Genomic DNA, 17,307 nt, shown 5'->3' on the forward strand with positions numbered 1-17,307 from the left:
TTTTCATGATAAGTGCATAAACTTTTTTGGGTCTTTATAAATCAAAATGATGTACCATTGTAATTGACAGCAACAGATGCTGTCTGTCGATAGAGATTAACTTGTATTTAACTTGGAATACTCCTTAAACTTTAAAATAAGCACAGTGTGGGATATGACTCATTAAATATATAGAAGATGAAATGATTCACTAGCTATTAGCTTGTCTTATGCAGAAATAAGGTTGAGAATATGCTGTAGGATTAACGATAATTGGCTCTCGCTAACAGCGTCTCTAATAGTGTAATTGTTAAATGCATTTAGAGATATACCTAGCACATGAATCATTAAATGCTTTTTTTGTATTCCTGTTCAGAGTATTTTGAGCACAACAGCTTCGAGCAGTTCTGTATCAACTATTGTAACGAAAAGCTGCAGCAGTTTTTTAATGAACGCATACTGAAAGAGGTGAGTCATTGGTGTTATTGGGATTTTGAGTATCGATCTATGATTCATAACTATGCCCTTCTTAAAACTGACGCATGAAGCCATTTCATCTTTCATTGCACACAACTGTTCCGATTTAACGATTCCAGTTTAACTTCTTTTGAGACGTTCTTGTTCCAGCAGATTAAGTTAAGCGTTTTCCCACTTTCAGCAAAAACGAATGCTCTTATCTTGTGTTTTTTTTTCATCCCCAGGAGCAAGAGCTGTATCAGAAAGAAGGCCTTGGAGTGAATGAAGTTCATTATGTTGATAATCAGGACTGCATAGGTCAGTGTCCCTTTGGCTGTGAATAACAATGACCATCCTCCATTCCATTCATTACGGGATGCACTATGGCCCATAGACGCCAACTTATTTATAATGAAGCCCTCCGCACGTGGAAATGCTAAGATTTTTAAACCCAATGTACTACAGCGCAAATTTTATTTCTTCTCAAATTCACCTTCAGAGGTCAAATAACTGTTCCCAGACGACAACATCTTTATTTGTATACATCACCATGTCTGTTGCTCTCTGGTCAAAACATACCAAAGATGAATATTCCAGCAGAAATCCATGCTGGGTACCTGAGATAACACAGAAAATATCCTTGGAGGAACCTCTCTCACACTCGAACTCTCTGGAGAGGGTTTAGGAGATAAGATGAAGAGCTTGCACTGTTTTAGTTTTTTGATGCCGGCTTGAGCAGTGCGGTCTGACCCAAATCACCCTGTCAGAACAGAAAGTCAGTTCAATCTCAGGACACATGGTGAAATCTTTACCCGGTTCACTGAATGCAAATACCATCACCAGCGCGAACTGTGCTGTCTGGAGGTATCAGCACCAATGCCTTTTATCTTTTTAGTCAGTCTGTGTTTTAACCCATAACGACTTATCGAAGATCTTCCTCGTATGCATTGCAAAAGAAACCACCTCTTTTTTTTGCCCAAGCTGTCAAATCTTAATGGCTCGTGCGAGTTTGCACAGTATGCAAGTGGCTTAACATAACATCTCGCCTCTGATGCAGCACAAAAAGTAGGCACACAATACCTGCATCGCAGATGTCACTGCTTTTTCGAAGGGAAAGACTTGCTTTCCATTCGCCAGCTCTGCTTTTCCTAATTCTCTCGATAGTGATGCAACACATGTCCTTGTGACTTCCAAATGGACGCGTAGGTCCTTTCCCTGCATGTCTCCTCATCAATCACCTCATATTTATACTCTGGTGTCTGCTCATGCAAATACATGACTGCGCTTGCGTCCGCACCTCTCTCACCTGCGCACGTCTCAGATGAATTATGCATATGACAGATGCCTTCGCACCGATTATAAAAAAGGTCTATGTGTGCCTACAGACTGTGCATTCGTCCATTAAACTTGCTGAGTTCTACTTCACTTTGGATAATACCTTCTGCGGAGGGATTGAATATATTAATTTACTATTCAGCTCGAATTCATTCGCATGGAAAGTTTCTGTCGTCAGCCCCAAACTTCTCTCTGTGACTTTATTGCTTTGCAGATCTGGTTGAGGCAAAGCTGGTGGGTATCTTGGATATTCTGGATGAGGAGAACCGTCTTCCCCAGCCCAGTGATCAGCACTTTGCAGAGACTGTTCACAGCAAGCACAAAGATCACTTTCGTCTCACTGTAAGATATGGTTTGGTTCTTTCCAGCAGCCACTACAATATAGCAATGAAAAGCTTGAACTACCAGCCTGCAGGAGTAGTTAACAGTTTATCCTTAGTTCTGGACCACATTTTCATCTGACCTTCAGTGTCATCATGTAGATATCTTAAGGCAGTGGTCGGCAACAGGTGTGCCAAAAGTGGCCCCCCAGTAAATATCTGGCCCGCAGCCAGATTATTTTGATAGTGGCTGGTTCTGAAATAGATCTGTCATGACAGCAACAGTTAGACTACTCACAACCAGAGTAGGCTATGTGAGCGGAGCGCAGTGGAGCGGTGTGATTTTGACTGGAGCGAAGAGCGGATTTTTTAAAAGTCGGAGCGGTGTGGTTTTCACTCGCTCCACCACTACTCCATCACGAGTACAATTCATGCCAACGACCGGCCATAATATAACTGCATATTTATCAAGAATTTCGAATGAGCAGAAATCTGTAAAAAATGCATTGATCCGTAGGTAAAATAACTGACGAAAACGTACTGATATTTTCATTAAAAAAAAAAATGCCCTGCAAAAAGAAGCAATTATGCCTTTTAATACTGACAACCATGTAATTAGCTTGTCATGTGGTAGGAAAAAAAGTTTGCATACTAGTGTTCCAATAAGCCACGTTGAAACAATCTTTATTTTATTTTTTAATATAGGCCTATGAACAGAACTGTGATACTGAAATACTTTAGCCACGGAGCGAAGGCAGAGCGGTGTTTCTGATTTCTGTGAGCGGGAAATGGTGAGCAGGAGTGGAGTTATTAAATGCCTGGAGCGTGGAGGGGAAATTGTTGACACTCCACTCCGCTCACATAGCCTACTCTGCCTGTCACCGCCACACAAAAGTGGAATTTTGTTAATGACTGTTAATACCACAGGATTTAACCCTGAGTAACAGCTCACAGTTACAAAAGACACTGTAACAGTATGTCACAGGCAATTCTAGTTGCATTTTTCATCAAATAATTTCTTAAATTATCCTTTAACTATGTTCTTGTCTGCCATCTAGTGAATTATTTTTTTGGCCCGATGCAAAACTTACTTGCCGACCCCTGTTTTAAGGGATTGTTAAACAGCAGCCTAATATTTCGAGGAAGATGGAATAAGAGGCCTCTCCGACTTTAATTTTCCTCTTGACTTTAGATGTAACTAAATCTAATCTCAGGACATTTATTAATGCTCTTATTCATCTTGAACATCAATATTTGAAATATATTGTATCTGAAGAATTTTGATTTGAAGTGAAAAGTTAAAGTTAGATCTCTGGAGTATAAATTATTTTTTGATAATTTTTTTATGTACATCCTCATAATTCATCATGAGCTATAGGGTAATTTAAAATATTGCTCTGTATTCATAACATTAATAATAAAATTATATAAATTGTCAAAATGCATACATTTACTTAGAATGTTTGATTTAGTATTTCACTGTATTGACACTTTAAAAAAAAAAAAGGAAATAAAAAAAATTATATATATTTAACATATTATGCAAAAATCAGATGACAATACGATAAGTTTACATAAGGGGGTCGTTTTGCCCTAGATAGGGAGTCATCTTACCCCAGTAGTGGGGAAAGATTGCCCTTTTCATGATTTTCAATTTTGTGTTATAAGAATTAAATTAGCAATTATTTCCATTAATTTCCCTCAGTAATATATTTGATGAAGCATCATTATCCTTTATGCTAATGCATTTGTAAATATGTTACAATTTAGCATTAAATTCACAATGCTCTTCAGGGAGGCTTCTTCCCTGATCTTACTGAATATTTCCACATTGATTATTACAACAAACATGTCTTAGTGCTATAATTGAATAATACATTAACTATAAACTACAAATATGCATATACATTTTGGCATTATATTAGGCTACTGAAACCTGGGAGGAATTAATGTGCTAATGTTTAATGAAAATACAATGTTGCAATGCATAATTAGGCTACATTTTCTGTATTTGAAATGTTATTTGTTACCTTATTTCTTTTGATTTATGGGGTTAAATATGACCTGGGCGTTCCTTGACATTTTCTTTTTTTTATGTGACTTACCCTGACATTCCATCAATGTCAAGACCCAAATATGAAGGAAGTCATAAAAATACAGCTGCAAAGATGAATTTTGCTGAACGTTTAATTCTGTGTGGGCTGTTTTTTTCAGGTGCCTAGGAAGTCAAAGCTTACAATCCACCGGAATTTGAGAGATGATGAAGGTTTCATCATAAGACATTTTGCTGGCGCCGTGTGCTATGAGACTGTAAGGTCCCAATTCACTCGGTTCATTCTGAATCTCTTTTTGTATGGAAACCGTCTTATTGTTTTAGTTCTGTAATGTGACAATGTTTAACATAAGTTAATTAATTAATTTATGCCACACTGTAAAAACAATTGGGGCTTTGGGGGAATCCCTTTGGTAAAGTTTTTTTTTTTTTTTTTTTTTGAGGTTGACTTTGTGTTTATTTCTATGCCCTGTGGGTTTTGTGTGTGTGCATGTGTGGTGTATGTGTGTGAGCAGACCCAGTTTGTGGAGAAGAATAATGACGCCCTCCACATGTCTTTGGAGAGCCTGGTGTGCGAGTCGAAGGACAAGTTTGTCCGGGATCTCTTTGAGAACAACTCCAATTCCAAGGACTCAAAGCAGAAGGCTGGCAAACTCAGCTTTATCAGTGTGGGAAACAAATTCAAGGTGAATCTGTCCTTATGCTTTGAACTTCTGATAGCCAGAAAACACATTTTGTCAAAGGTGTTAACAGGCCTGAAGATATGACAAAAAATGTAACCTCTCAAGACTGCATGCTTTCCAAAGATTAGGAGTTCCTCAAGGCTTTATCTTTACTCCGCTGTAGATTTTGTTTGTGGGGCTAGATATTCATTAAGTTTTCTTTTTGTTCCTCTTGATAGATGTAAGTTTTAAAAGCTTTTGTGAGTGACATTTTACCTCTTACCTGGTCTAATTCCTTTCCTTCTAACTTTTGCCCTTTCTTCATCCTCCTCTCTTAGACCTTCTCCTGTTTCTTCAGCCTTTCCCTGTGAAAAGTTCTGGGGCTGAAATAAATATGTAAAGAGAAACAAGGAAAAAGTGAAAAAACTGAAGATTTTGTAGGGTAAGCCTGGCTGAAATATTCAGTGCTGGCACCACAGGGTAAACTGCAACCTCATAAACAAATGCAGATCTTAGTTTTCTCCCACTCTTCTCCTCCAGCCTCTTTCACCCACTTGGTCCATTGCCATGTCTTTGTGCAAATGTGACTGCCACATTTTTGTTTTCGGTTATAGTTGTTTGTCATGAAATCATACACGAGAAATTTATACTTTAAGAGAACCTTCACTGTAAACACATCACCATGTCATTTATGTCACCATTATATATTGAATTTGTAGAAAAGATCTTCATAGTTGGACCCGTCACTGGCATAATGCATGTCCGTTACTTCCTGTATATGTCAAAATGTTTGATACTATTTGCATGGCAGCACAACTCTACAACTGTGTGTAAATTGATTTTTTACGAAAAGATACTCTTAATTAAAATGTACAGGACTCACTCTCACATTTCATTTCTGATTAACTTTTATAGACCCAACTGAACCTTTTACTGGAGAAGCTACGCAGTACGGTGAGTAGTGTGTTATTTATTAATTTTAAAAACGACGAAACCTATGTCTGAATGACAGTGTACCTCCTAAAAAAAGTTTACTATGTTTCAATCCCACATAGAGTATATAAAAAGAGTCCAATGTAGTCTAAATCCTATGTCATTTAGTCAAAGGTCTTGTCACGCTGTCTATAAACAATATTGTTTGTTCTCTGTTAAACTATAATAACTTCTCATGTGTATGTGTTGAAAAGGGCTCTAGTTTTATCCGTTGTGTGAAGCCTAATCTGAAGATGGTGAGCCACCAGTTTGAAGGAGCTCACATTCTGTCTCAGCTTCAATGCTCAGGTATGTATATGATTATATAGGTTTATTTATTTTTTGTTCCCAATTCATCTCACGGCACTTGTTGTAATGCTTCAAATATTTCAATTTAAGAAAACCCATCACAAATACACAGCGCTCATCAGTCGCAAGCTCCCTTTTAAAACAAATCCCGATATTGCCTATGGAGCGGCCATATTAAATGTGAGCTCCACTGATTTTTCATTTATCTTTTGGAGGTGGTGTTACCACAAGAGTGTTTTGAAGGTTGGTGTTATTGCATTTTATAGGCTGTTAGCAAAGTTTTAGAAATAAACTTTCAGGCAAGAGATATAAGAAAAGTATATCCTAGGAGCTCCACTGGTATGTCGATTTGCCAATTAGTTTGATAATTTAGACCTTTGTTGACTAGTCGTGCACCATATGAGATGCTGTAAATGTAGACTTATCAACTACAGTACTTGCCTACTAGCAAGTAAGTACTACTTGGTAAGTAGTAAGTGTACTAGTTGAACCTGTGAATTTTGTTGACAAAGGCAAGCGTTCAGGTACAGGTTGAGTGCACATTTTGAATCTTCCTTTAAACTTGGTTCATGCTTCAGCTCCAGTCTTTAATGCAGCAAATCCTGTATCCTCACTGGCTACATGATCTGTACTTCTCTTCTTCTCTCAGGCATGGTATCAGTGCTGGACCTGATGCAGGGTGGCTTCCCCTCCCGAGCTCCGTTTCACGAGCTTTACAACATGTACAAGCAGTATATGCCCAGCAAGCTCACAAGGCTTGATCCTCGACTCTTTTGCAAAGTAAACCTCTATTGTTTATTTTTATCTTGATTGTTGCATCTATAATTAATAATAGCTCATTCTATTCTTATTGTTATTCACTTAAAGTTCTTGTATAAATAATTAGGATTAGTATGATAGATGGTGGCTAGGTGGATTATTTTTAGAAAAAACTACATGACCTTTCATATCCATGTGCCAAAGCACGCACAGAGTAATCCCTCATTGATTTCCATGATAAATGATAGTGGTTTATCATTGGTTAGTTACAGAAACATTTGAAAGTCAAATTACATTTTAATCTTAAACCCATGGTTAAATATAAAGTATTTACTTAATCATAAAATGTACAATTAGATTCCACACGATTACAGTATATGATTAGGCTGCAATTAATGATTGATTGCAATTATTGAAAATTACTTCTTTATTCTGATGATCATGCTTGTAATGCATTGTCTAGACTCTAGAGCATAATCAGTGTTTAACAATAAGGGCTTTTTTCCTGCTGTCTCTCTCGGGCCTTGATTTTGGATTTTCACTGAAGCATATTTTAGGAGCATTTTTTTAAAAATATCTGGTCTTTAAATGTTGTTTTTAGGGATGCAACGATTATAGATTTTGCTGGTACGATTATTGTCTGATGAATAATCACGGTTTTACGATTATGACGATTATTATGCATTTATTCATATGACATTTTGTAATATTGTTCATTGGCCGCTGCTTATGCTGAGACTATGCGGTCAGTTAAGCAAGAACGCAGTACATCTCAGTTCTCATAAGTGTGCGTTCTGTGTTCTCGCGTCCTTCCGAGTTTATTCTTCCAAGGAAGCTTGGCATGACCGGTCTCCACGAGAACGCAAGTCCGTTCTTTGCATTCTTGGAATTGAGAAACAACCTTCACACAGGCAACTGTCACTTATCTCTCCTTCTCTCTCGAATAATTAATTCAAGTAGCTAAATATAATTAATTAATTCAAATAAATGTGATCTTACCGCACTATTTAATCTCTTTTTGATCTGAAGCGGGCAGAATGCTGAGCTAACGAGCCGTAGCTTCGCGTCAGGTGGTTCTTGCCTTCATGTCGTGCATTAAAATCATTCAATGTACAGCTAGCCGTGCATTCTCCCTTATGTATTCGCTCTTTAGCATACTTTTTTTTACGGCAATATTTAAATGACTTCTTGGTGTACCCAAAATGATCCCACACTTTCGACAGGCATTTCTCTGGTGGAAATAAAGCTTCGCTGTTTAGTCCCTCTGTCACTAATCTAATGCGTGTAGCATTCGTGTCTCTGATAAGCGCGTCATTTGCAGCTGGTGCACCACTAGTGTGACTTTGTTTTCATTTTGCACAAGCTGCAACAGTTGAGTTCCGTGCAACAGAAACACTCGGTTTTGTGGAACCTTTACGATTAATTAACCGTGACGTTTTAAAGTGCGGTTAATCGCGGAACCGGTTAATCGCTGCATCCCTAGTTGTTTTCCCCAAAAAACTCTTTACAGCAATTTATGTTTTTCATTTGCTATAACAGCTGGAAATTTTACCACTATAATGTAACTTTTTGACAGCTACATAAACACTTTAGCTGGAAAGTGCAAAACATTATTGATTATGTTACAGTGTGTTCATGGTGTTGTTTGCATCTATGTGGTGTTTTTGAAAAGTTGTCAGTGACAAATCTTAATTATGTCTTCGAATGAAAAGGAAAAATCTTTTAAAAGTCTAGTTTAAAATTCTTCGAGAAATGTTATCTAAAGAAAAATCTGGCTTTTAGATTGGATTTTCAATTAAGCATTTTTAGGAGCATATTTGTTATATAAATGTAATTTTTCATGAAATGTTACAACTTACGTTTTTCATTTGCAATGCCAGCTGGAAATTTAACCTCTATAATGTAACTCTTTGACAGCTACAAACTTCATAAACACTTCAGCTGCAAAGTGGCAGAACATCATTGAAATGGAAGAGCATAAGCACAGGCTCGAGGCCATCATGCTATTCTTGTTGATCTCTGATAGACATTTAATAAAGTACACACTGCACTGTCTGATTATATTGTCTCCTTCTGCAGGCACTGTTTAAAGCACTTGGCCTCAACGAGAATGATTACAAGTTTGGCTTGACCAGGGTTTTCTTCCGCCCCGGGAAGGTGATCATTTCTTATGATATTTTTCATGAGTGTTGGGATAATACAAGACTGTTAAAGCCGCTATACTGTTTCATTAAGCTGGTGCACATGGGAACCTCGTAAATGCAGCTATATAAATCCTAACGTGTGTCTGTGTTTGCCTCAGTTTGCAGAGTTTGACCAGATCATGAAGTCTGATCCGGAGCACCTGGCCGAGCTTGTAAAACGGGTCAATAAGTGGCTGGTGTGCAGCCGCTGGAAAAAGGTCCAGTGGTGCACACTGTCAGTTATTAAATGTACGTCACCCTTCATAAAGTCAGTAAACTGCCTTTCATAAAAGCAATTAAAAGCATCCCATGCCCTCCCATTCACCTGTGCAGTGTTACAGTTTGATGTTGTTGATGAGTAAGCATCTTTTTCCTCTTTCTTTTACTTGGCACAGTGAAGAACAAAATGAGCTTCAGGGCCGGTGCCTGCATCAAGATTCAGAAGACTGTTCGCATGTGGCTCTGCAAGAGAAGACACAAGCCTCGGTATGTACACACACTAGCATGCCTCTATTAGTGAATGTGATTGCTCATGCATTGCAAACTCAGTGTGAGGATCTGTTTTCCAACACTTATGTCACTGTGTTGTTTGCATCTGTTTGGTGTTTTTGAAAAGCTGTCAGTGACAGATCTGAATTATGTATTGGATCAATGAAAAATCTTTTAAAAAGTCTATTTTAAAATTCTTAGAAATTTATTCTTTCATGTTTATACTTTTTTCCTAGAAAAGTCTACCATATTTTTATTACCTTAAAGATCTTAAAGGCACAGTTCACCTAAAAATGAATGAATTTGCTGAAGGCCATCCAAGATGTAGATGAGTTTCTGTTTCTTCATCTATTTGGAGAAATTTAGCATTACATCATTTGCTCACAGTGGATCCACTGCAGTGAATGGGTGCCGTCAGAATGAGAGTCCAAACAGCTGATTAAAGCATCACAATAATACAGTCTATCAGTTAATATCTTGTGAATCGAAAAGCTGTGTATTTGTAAGTAACAAATCCTTCATTAAGATGTTTTTTATCTTCAAACCATTGCTTCCAGTTAATACGAGTCCATTATCCATAATATTGCTTTCTCCAGTGAGAAATCAATCTTGTCTGAATCAGGGGAAAATATGCACTGATTAAGCACAAGAGAGAACTGTTCAGAATAATTCTAAATAAATATGTTGGTGGATTTTGATGTGAAAGGACATCAGGGGATGGAAAGTGGCATTGTGGATTATGGACTCGTTATAAAGCCTTAATGATGGATTTGTTTATAGCAAACACACATCTTTACACTTCACAAGATGTACATTTATGAACAGGAGTCATGTGGATTACTTGTGGTTTATTGTGATTTTGTTTTAGCACCTTTTTGGACTCTCATTCTGACGGCACCCATTCACTGCAGTGTAACTTGGTGAACAAGTGATATGATGCTAAATTTCTCTTAATCTGTTCCAATAAACAAGCAACCTCATCTATATCGTGGATGGTATGAGGCACATTTAAAATTTTGGGTGAACTATTCCTATTTTTAAAAATACCTCTCAAAATGACCCAAAATATCAAAATGAGATTTAATATAGAAGTTAGAAACACTGAAGAGGTGAACAAAGGATATATTTTTGAATAAACTAAAAGACTGGACATAAAAGTGAACACCATAGTCTCTATTCTCTTGGCAGCATTGATGGCATGGTGAAGGTGAAAAATTTGAGGAAGAGGATGGAGAAATTCAACGAAGTTGTGAATGGACTCAAAGAGAGAAAACAGGAAATGAGCAAACAGGTCGAGGAACTGGCTGCCTCCACTGATGCCCTCATGGCCAAGATCAAGGTGAGCTTATCCACTGGAAGACCGCCCAAGGTTGACAAACCCCTTTCACCTCCTCCAGCGTACAAAGCACAATGATGTTACGAGGTGTAGCTCTTTTCTTAGTCTGCCGTCGTATATTGGTTTCCATGCATAATTCAACAGGTGTGTGTTTTTCCATGTCCTGATGAAGGCGGTCTAAAGCTGTGGCTAGAATTGTCTGCCAGCTTCAAGTGTCTCTCTTTTTAGGGCCCAAAGAAAGAGAGCAGAAGCTTTTCATCTCATTCATCAGAAAATCTAGCACTCAACAGCAGAGTAAATAAATACAAATATGCAAATTGACAGTCGACAATGAGAGTTCTGTCTGCAGATCATCATTGACATTCGCACCACACGCTGTCAAGTCGATATTCAAGGCTTTGCCGCATTACGCCATTTCTAGTGTTGATTTCTTGCCTTCCTCCGAACTTTCAGCTGCTGCTGATTGAATGCAGTATATGCATTGTTGTATTCTCTATGTGGAGCCCAACCTCATCTGTCAGACTCGGAGTGCATTATTGACAGGGAGCTCGAGAGACATTGCGCCCTCTCCCTGATAGATAGCTGGCACCAGAGCTGAAACTTTTCTACCTGAACACTCCGTTCCTCCCTCTAAATGAGATGCGCTCTGCACTTCTGCACCCGTGATAGCCCTCTTTGTTATTTGCATAGCACGTTTTGATTAGCATCTGGTTTTTGATTGGCAATGCCTCCTATTACCTTACCATCTGGACTGGAGATTACTGTGGCCTCCCTGGCTAATAACGTAGATTGTGTCAATGGCTGTCATTCAACACACTAGTGCTAGCTCATCTAGCGTTAGGGGGTGAGACGGACCTTGTCATTGAGTCCCCACCCCTCTGCGGTACAATGATCATTCACAAAGCTTGCACCCCTCCACGCACCTCTGGTGCTCTGCCAGATGGCACCAAATCCACATCCAGGTTTAATGAATATCTGCAGGATATTAATACAACTGCGGCGCATGTGGCCCAGCATCACCGCTGTCGCCGAACTGACGAGTAACCACTGAGTTGCTGACGCTTTTTTTGCCAAACCTTGTTCAAATTTGTTTAACGAAGCACAGGAGGGAAAGCTTTTTAAAGGAGTGGCCTGTCCTGTCATCATTTCTCATCATTTACTTCCAACCTCTTATTATTATTTTGCTCCTGGAAAAAGACAAAAAGAGATATTTAAATATAATTTCCAAGCTTCTGTGTTCCATACAACGAAAGTGGATAGTGATTTATACTGTCAAGCTTTGAAAAGTATCATAAAAGTAAAATATATAAATGACGTTTGAAAATCTCATCTTCAGTCATGTTAAATACATATGGAAATCAGTGGTGTCTGCTCTGACATGTACAAAGGCAGTATTTTTATTTTATTTTTTTTAGTTGAAAGCAAGCTCATATGACATTTGTGAGAATACTTTTGGTCAATAACGGGATACATTTTGGTTCCTTGCACAAAACTATTCTATTGTTAGGGAACACAGTTTTACATGAAGAGACCAAATGTTTCAGTGACGATCAGGAGTCAAATTTGAAGTTTGATCAGTTGACAAGAGAGTTTACTGAAGACTTTCCTGAAGCACTTCTAAAGGCTGTAGAAAATGAGGAAGAGGATCCAGCCTTTAGAATACAAAAAACTAGTACTTAAAGTAGTATGGATAAAATAAGAATGAGTACAAAACATCAAACTCTAAAACTCTTGATTCGTTTGATTGCATGATTATCAAATTAATTAAATACAAAGCAAGTGCATACTTTATTTTCTGGAAGCCAGACTAAATTAATAAACACTGTTATTACATTCCTACCATTTAAATCCACTTTTGTTGTATTGAAAACAGAAGCTCTCATTTTGTGTTTCACAGAAGAAAAGAAAGTCATACAGGTTTGTCTTTCTATTGAGTTCAACATACAACACGATCAAGTGTAGTCCGAACAAATGAGCCTCTTCTTTTCAATGACCAGTATTGCCTGATTCCTAAAGCAAATGACTCTTTATGAACCAGTTCTTTCAATAAATAGCTCAAAAAGACACTTTTGGGAGTCTGAAACACTGAGAAATTTCTTTTATAAGTAACTAAAGTGGACATTATAACTAAAATATATCCAAATAAATCAAATCAAATCAAATGTAACTCTTTCTTTTCATCTCTACTGTCAGTCTACAGTGATGAGCCGCAAGGAGATCGAGCAGGAGTATGAGGGCCTGGTGAAACGCTCGGAGCAGCTCCTCTCCTCAATGCAGAAGAAGCAGGAGCAGGAGGAGACGGAGAGACTCAAGCGCATCCAGGAGGAGATGGAGAGAGAACGAAAGAGACGTGAAGAAGAGGAGCAGTTACGCAAACAGGAGGAAGAAGACCGCCACATGTGAGTCACGTCGCAAGTTTCGAATAGGATGAACCGTACATTAGGTCAAAGTCCCAGTGCATTTGAAAGAAGAACACGAGCTGAAAAAAAGGGTGTGGGAGGGGATTGACAGAGAGATTAATACATCACTGGAGGGTTCGGCTTGACCTGCTCTCTCTTATGCATTCTCCAGAGTCTGCTGTCATGGACAGCATCTGTCATCGTTTCACGAATCAGGCCATGATGATATTTCTATGTTTATAGTCTTGTCAAAGAATATTCAGTTCCATACTAGTATACGCAACAACAGCAACTTTTATGCTGCTTGCTTTATGCTTGGTGCAGCCCTTCCAACCCTGAAACCCATATGGATTACTAAATTATCTGGATTTAATTATTTATGAATATACACATTATTTATGAATATACACATTTATTTATAGCTCATCGCACAGTTGTCATTTAAGCAACAGCTCAGAAATTTCAAACCTTCTCAGGAGGTTTTATGTAACATAAACGCGATTAGATCACAGCTTTATAAGCAGTTGCTGCTCCATTTATACAAAAAGCACCATGCAAGCTTTTAATTATAATGTCATTTATCAATGATATTAAATTATATAATATATTAATAATACATAATATATACAGTATAGTATAAAATATAGTATATAATAATAAGACCCTGAATTTGGTCATAATGAGATGGAGAAGATCGTTTTGCATGGCCCTCATTGAGAGATACTGCGTTTACTACTCTTTTACCTCATTGATTTATTGGAGCCAACATTAGCTGTATAACTCCAGTCAACGAAAATTAACAACATTACGCTTAAGTTATTTGCACTCTCTCTATATAGAACTTTTTAAGAATGCTGTCTGCTGTGCCATTATACAATATATTGTGATGTTCTTTGTTTCCTGAGCAGATAGAAATACAGTGTTTTAAAGCTAACTTTTATACAGCATTACGCAAACATACCAGGTACAATTATTTGTTAATTTTATTTATATACATTACCAATGATGACATTTTGAAAAATAGCATGTTCATTCTTTTGATGGCTCTCACTAAATATCAAGGGTTTGATATACAGTGGGGTCCAAAACTTTGAAACATTGAAAATCAGGTGTTTAACATCCAATTTAGACATAGAATTTATGTTTAGGATTATGATGGAATCTAAAATTAGTTTAAAAATAGACATACTGCCATTCAAAACTTATTTTTCTTTCTTTCTTTTGGAAACAAATTTATATTTTATTCAACAAAGACACATTAAGTTGATCAAAAGTGGCCGTAAATACATTTATATTTGTTTATATCTGTTTATATTTATTACAGCTTAACTTTGATAATAATAAGAAATGCTCCTTGTGTAGAATGTGCGCTAAATTAGCACATAAGAAAGAACATATTAGAATGATTTATAAAGGATTATGTGATACTGAAGACTATGGCTGCTGGACAGTTTTGTCATCACAGGAATAAATTACATTTTGAACTATATATTAACGTAGAAACACACTATAACATGACCTTTTGGTTTTGTTCATGCCAGCTCAAGTACCGCTGTCACTAAATCATAACACAGACATACAAAAGGGGGACAACTTGTCAGTCCCAACTTGTTATGTTAATAATATAATTTGTAATAAAAAATGTACGTTTAAATTAAAAAAGAAAAATCAATATTCTAGTGCTCTGAGACTTTTGTACCCACTGTTATGGACATCACACTCCTTCATTGTGAGCAGCAAACATTCATCTGAAATTGTATCTTTACTGTACCCCTCCATCACCCTGTTTATTTCGTAAAAATCTCCCTATTTTCAAGGTCGAAGATTTGGCAAATATGCATATAGAATATCAATACCCAAATCCACGATCAACAAAGTACAAAGAAAGATGCAGCAGATTTAGTTTGCTGTTTGTTAGATGTATATAAATGCATAGGGCTTTTGATATGAAAATGCTAACATTTAGTAACGACGCTCACCCACAGTGCTCGCAGCGCACTATTCAATTTCAGCTGCTATTGAAGGGATTCACTTGCACTAAGAAGACTAGATGCAGTCCGAGTTTCTTTGTGACAGTTGTGAATCCACCTGTGGGTGTTTTCACGTCCCTTCCTGTGGGTCATTGATCAGGAGGAATAATTCCCCGCAGGTTGGAGTAACTCATTAACGGTCCACCCTCTCTCTCCCATCAGGAAAGCCGAGATGGAGCAGAAGAGGAAACAGGAGGAAGAGGAGAGAAAGAAAAGAGAAGAGGAAGAGCGAGTCATGCAGGTGTGTATGTGTATACGTGCTCCCTCTGTGTATTGATTCCTCTCCTCCGCTGACTCCTTCGGCAAACCAAATGCCCGTCTCATGCTGGCATGTTCAGAGCTGGCCGGGACTGGCTGTTCTGCAGGCATAATCATGACTGTATTGAGCTGCCACAGTGGCCTGTGGGTTTATTCATCAGCCCCTGCCTACCTCCTGGGGCTGGATTATGCTGCGTCTGAGGAGTGAAAGTCCTATGTCCCCTCTCTCCTGATGGTGATGCTGTGTTTGGGGGCTTGGCTGACTTCCCTTGCGCTGCTCCCTCTAGATGTATCGCCCTGCAGAGACGCTTTGTGCCCATGCTGCCCGGAAACTGTTGCACACTCTTCAAAGGCTTCTATTCTATTCTGTTCTAGGGATAAATCTGATTCAATCAATTTTCAATCTACTATTTTATATAAAAAAGTTCTGTTGTTTTATTAAAATGTTCTGTTTTATTCTGATTCTGTTCTGTTCTGAGGGTCCTTACCAATTCAATTTCTTTTATGCCATTTTCTATTAACACTGTTCTATTTTTTATATGCTCCTATTATTTATTAATACATTGTATTATATTCTATTATATAAATAAATCTGGTTCAATCCATTTTCAATCATCCATTTTATATTAAAACATAAACAATTCTCTATTATTCTGATTATTTTCTGTTCTGAGGGTCCTTACAAATTCAATTTTTCTTGTGTGCCATTTTCACTGTTCTGTTTTTAAACACTCTCTATTATTTATTAAAACATTATATTCTGTTCTAGGGATAAATCTGGTTCAATCCATTTTCAATCTACCATTTTATATTAAAATGTTCTGTTTTATTAAAATTCACTATTTTATTCTGATTCTGTTGTTCTGAGGGTCCTTACCAATTCTATTTTTGTTCTGTGCCAGTTCTATTTTTTCAACATTATTATTTAAGCTTTCTATTCTATTCTTTTAAGATAATTATTTAATTCCTTGTGTGCCATTTTGATAGCACTTTACAATAAGGTTCCATCAGTTAACTACATTTGTTGAGATGAGCTGAAAATGAACAATACTTCTGTAGTATTTTATTATATTAGTTAATGTTTCAACCTTTACTAATACATTTTTAAAATCAGAAGTTGTATCTGTTAAAATATTTAACAATAACTTAATGTATTCTGAACTCACATGAATCAACAATTATATTTTATCAACTACAGTTAATGCAAATATTGATTGTTAGTTGATGTTAGATAAAAGATGAACTAACGTTAACAAATGAGCCCTTATACATTTTTTTAAACCTATTTCCATTAAATGGTTTTATTCTATTCTATATTGTGCCAAGTCTTTCTCTCTTTTTTCCACTATCTTTCTTTTCCCCTTATATAAAAATGATCAATGTTTATTCTATCACCTTGCCTTGAAAATACAATTGTTTCTGTTAACTTCAAAAATATCTTGGGAGTCCTTGAATGAACTGAAGACCTTTGCAAAAGAAAACATTTGCAGTTCACTCAAAGACTGTTGTCACACTGTTTACAAAATCTTTATCAGTTATTTTCAGCCATAATACATCACTCTGTTTTCCACCAAATCTCTCCTGCTTTTAGCAGTTTGATTCATAGCTCAGATTTATCATGACCAGTGTGTGCTGTAACCCTCCCTCTCTATATATATGTCTTTGTATATATGGGTATTCATCCTCAGCTGCCTTGCTTTTTCCTCCTATCAGAATAGCGCCTGCATCATTCTTCTTTATGTTCAAGGTTTTCTCTGTGAAAATGTT

General features: G+C 37.2%; 1 protein-coding gene across 1 annotated transcript in view; it reads left to right on the top strand.

Moving 5' to 3' along the window:
• The window catches only part of LOC306885981 (unconventional myosin-VI-like), a 60,556-nt gene that overhangs the window by 27,212 nt on the left and 16,037 nt on the right, over positions 1–17,307 (top strand). Inside the window, exons 14-27 of the mRNA XM_079442820.1 lie at positions 356–447; positions 681–753; positions 1,985–2,112; positions 4,305–4,400; positions 4,659–4,829; positions 5,721–5,759; positions 5,993–6,086; positions 6,736–6,866; positions 8,925–9,002; positions 9,148–9,277; positions 9,424–9,514; positions 10,706–10,856; positions 13,047–13,252; positions 15,445–15,523. Coding sequence (XP_079298946.1) covers positions 356–447; positions 681–753; positions 1,985–2,112; positions 4,305–4,400; positions 4,659–4,829; positions 5,721–5,759; positions 5,993–6,086; positions 6,736–6,866; positions 8,925–9,002; positions 9,148–9,277; positions 9,424–9,514; positions 10,706–10,856; positions 13,047–13,252; positions 15,445–15,523 — 1,559 coding nt within the window. The remainder of the gene's footprint in view (positions 1–355; positions 448–680; positions 754–1,984; positions 2,113–4,304; positions 4,401–4,658; positions 4,830–5,720; positions 5,760–5,992; positions 6,087–6,735; positions 6,867–8,924; positions 9,003–9,147; positions 9,278–9,423; positions 9,515–10,705; positions 10,857–13,046; positions 13,253–15,444; positions 15,524–17,307) is intronic.

This window comes from Barbus barbus, assembly GCF_936440315.1.
Source record: "Barbus barbus genome assembly, chromosome: 20".
Classification (NCBI taxonomy): Eukaryota; Metazoa; Chordata; class Actinopteri; order Cypriniformes; family Cyprinidae; genus Barbus; species Barbus barbus.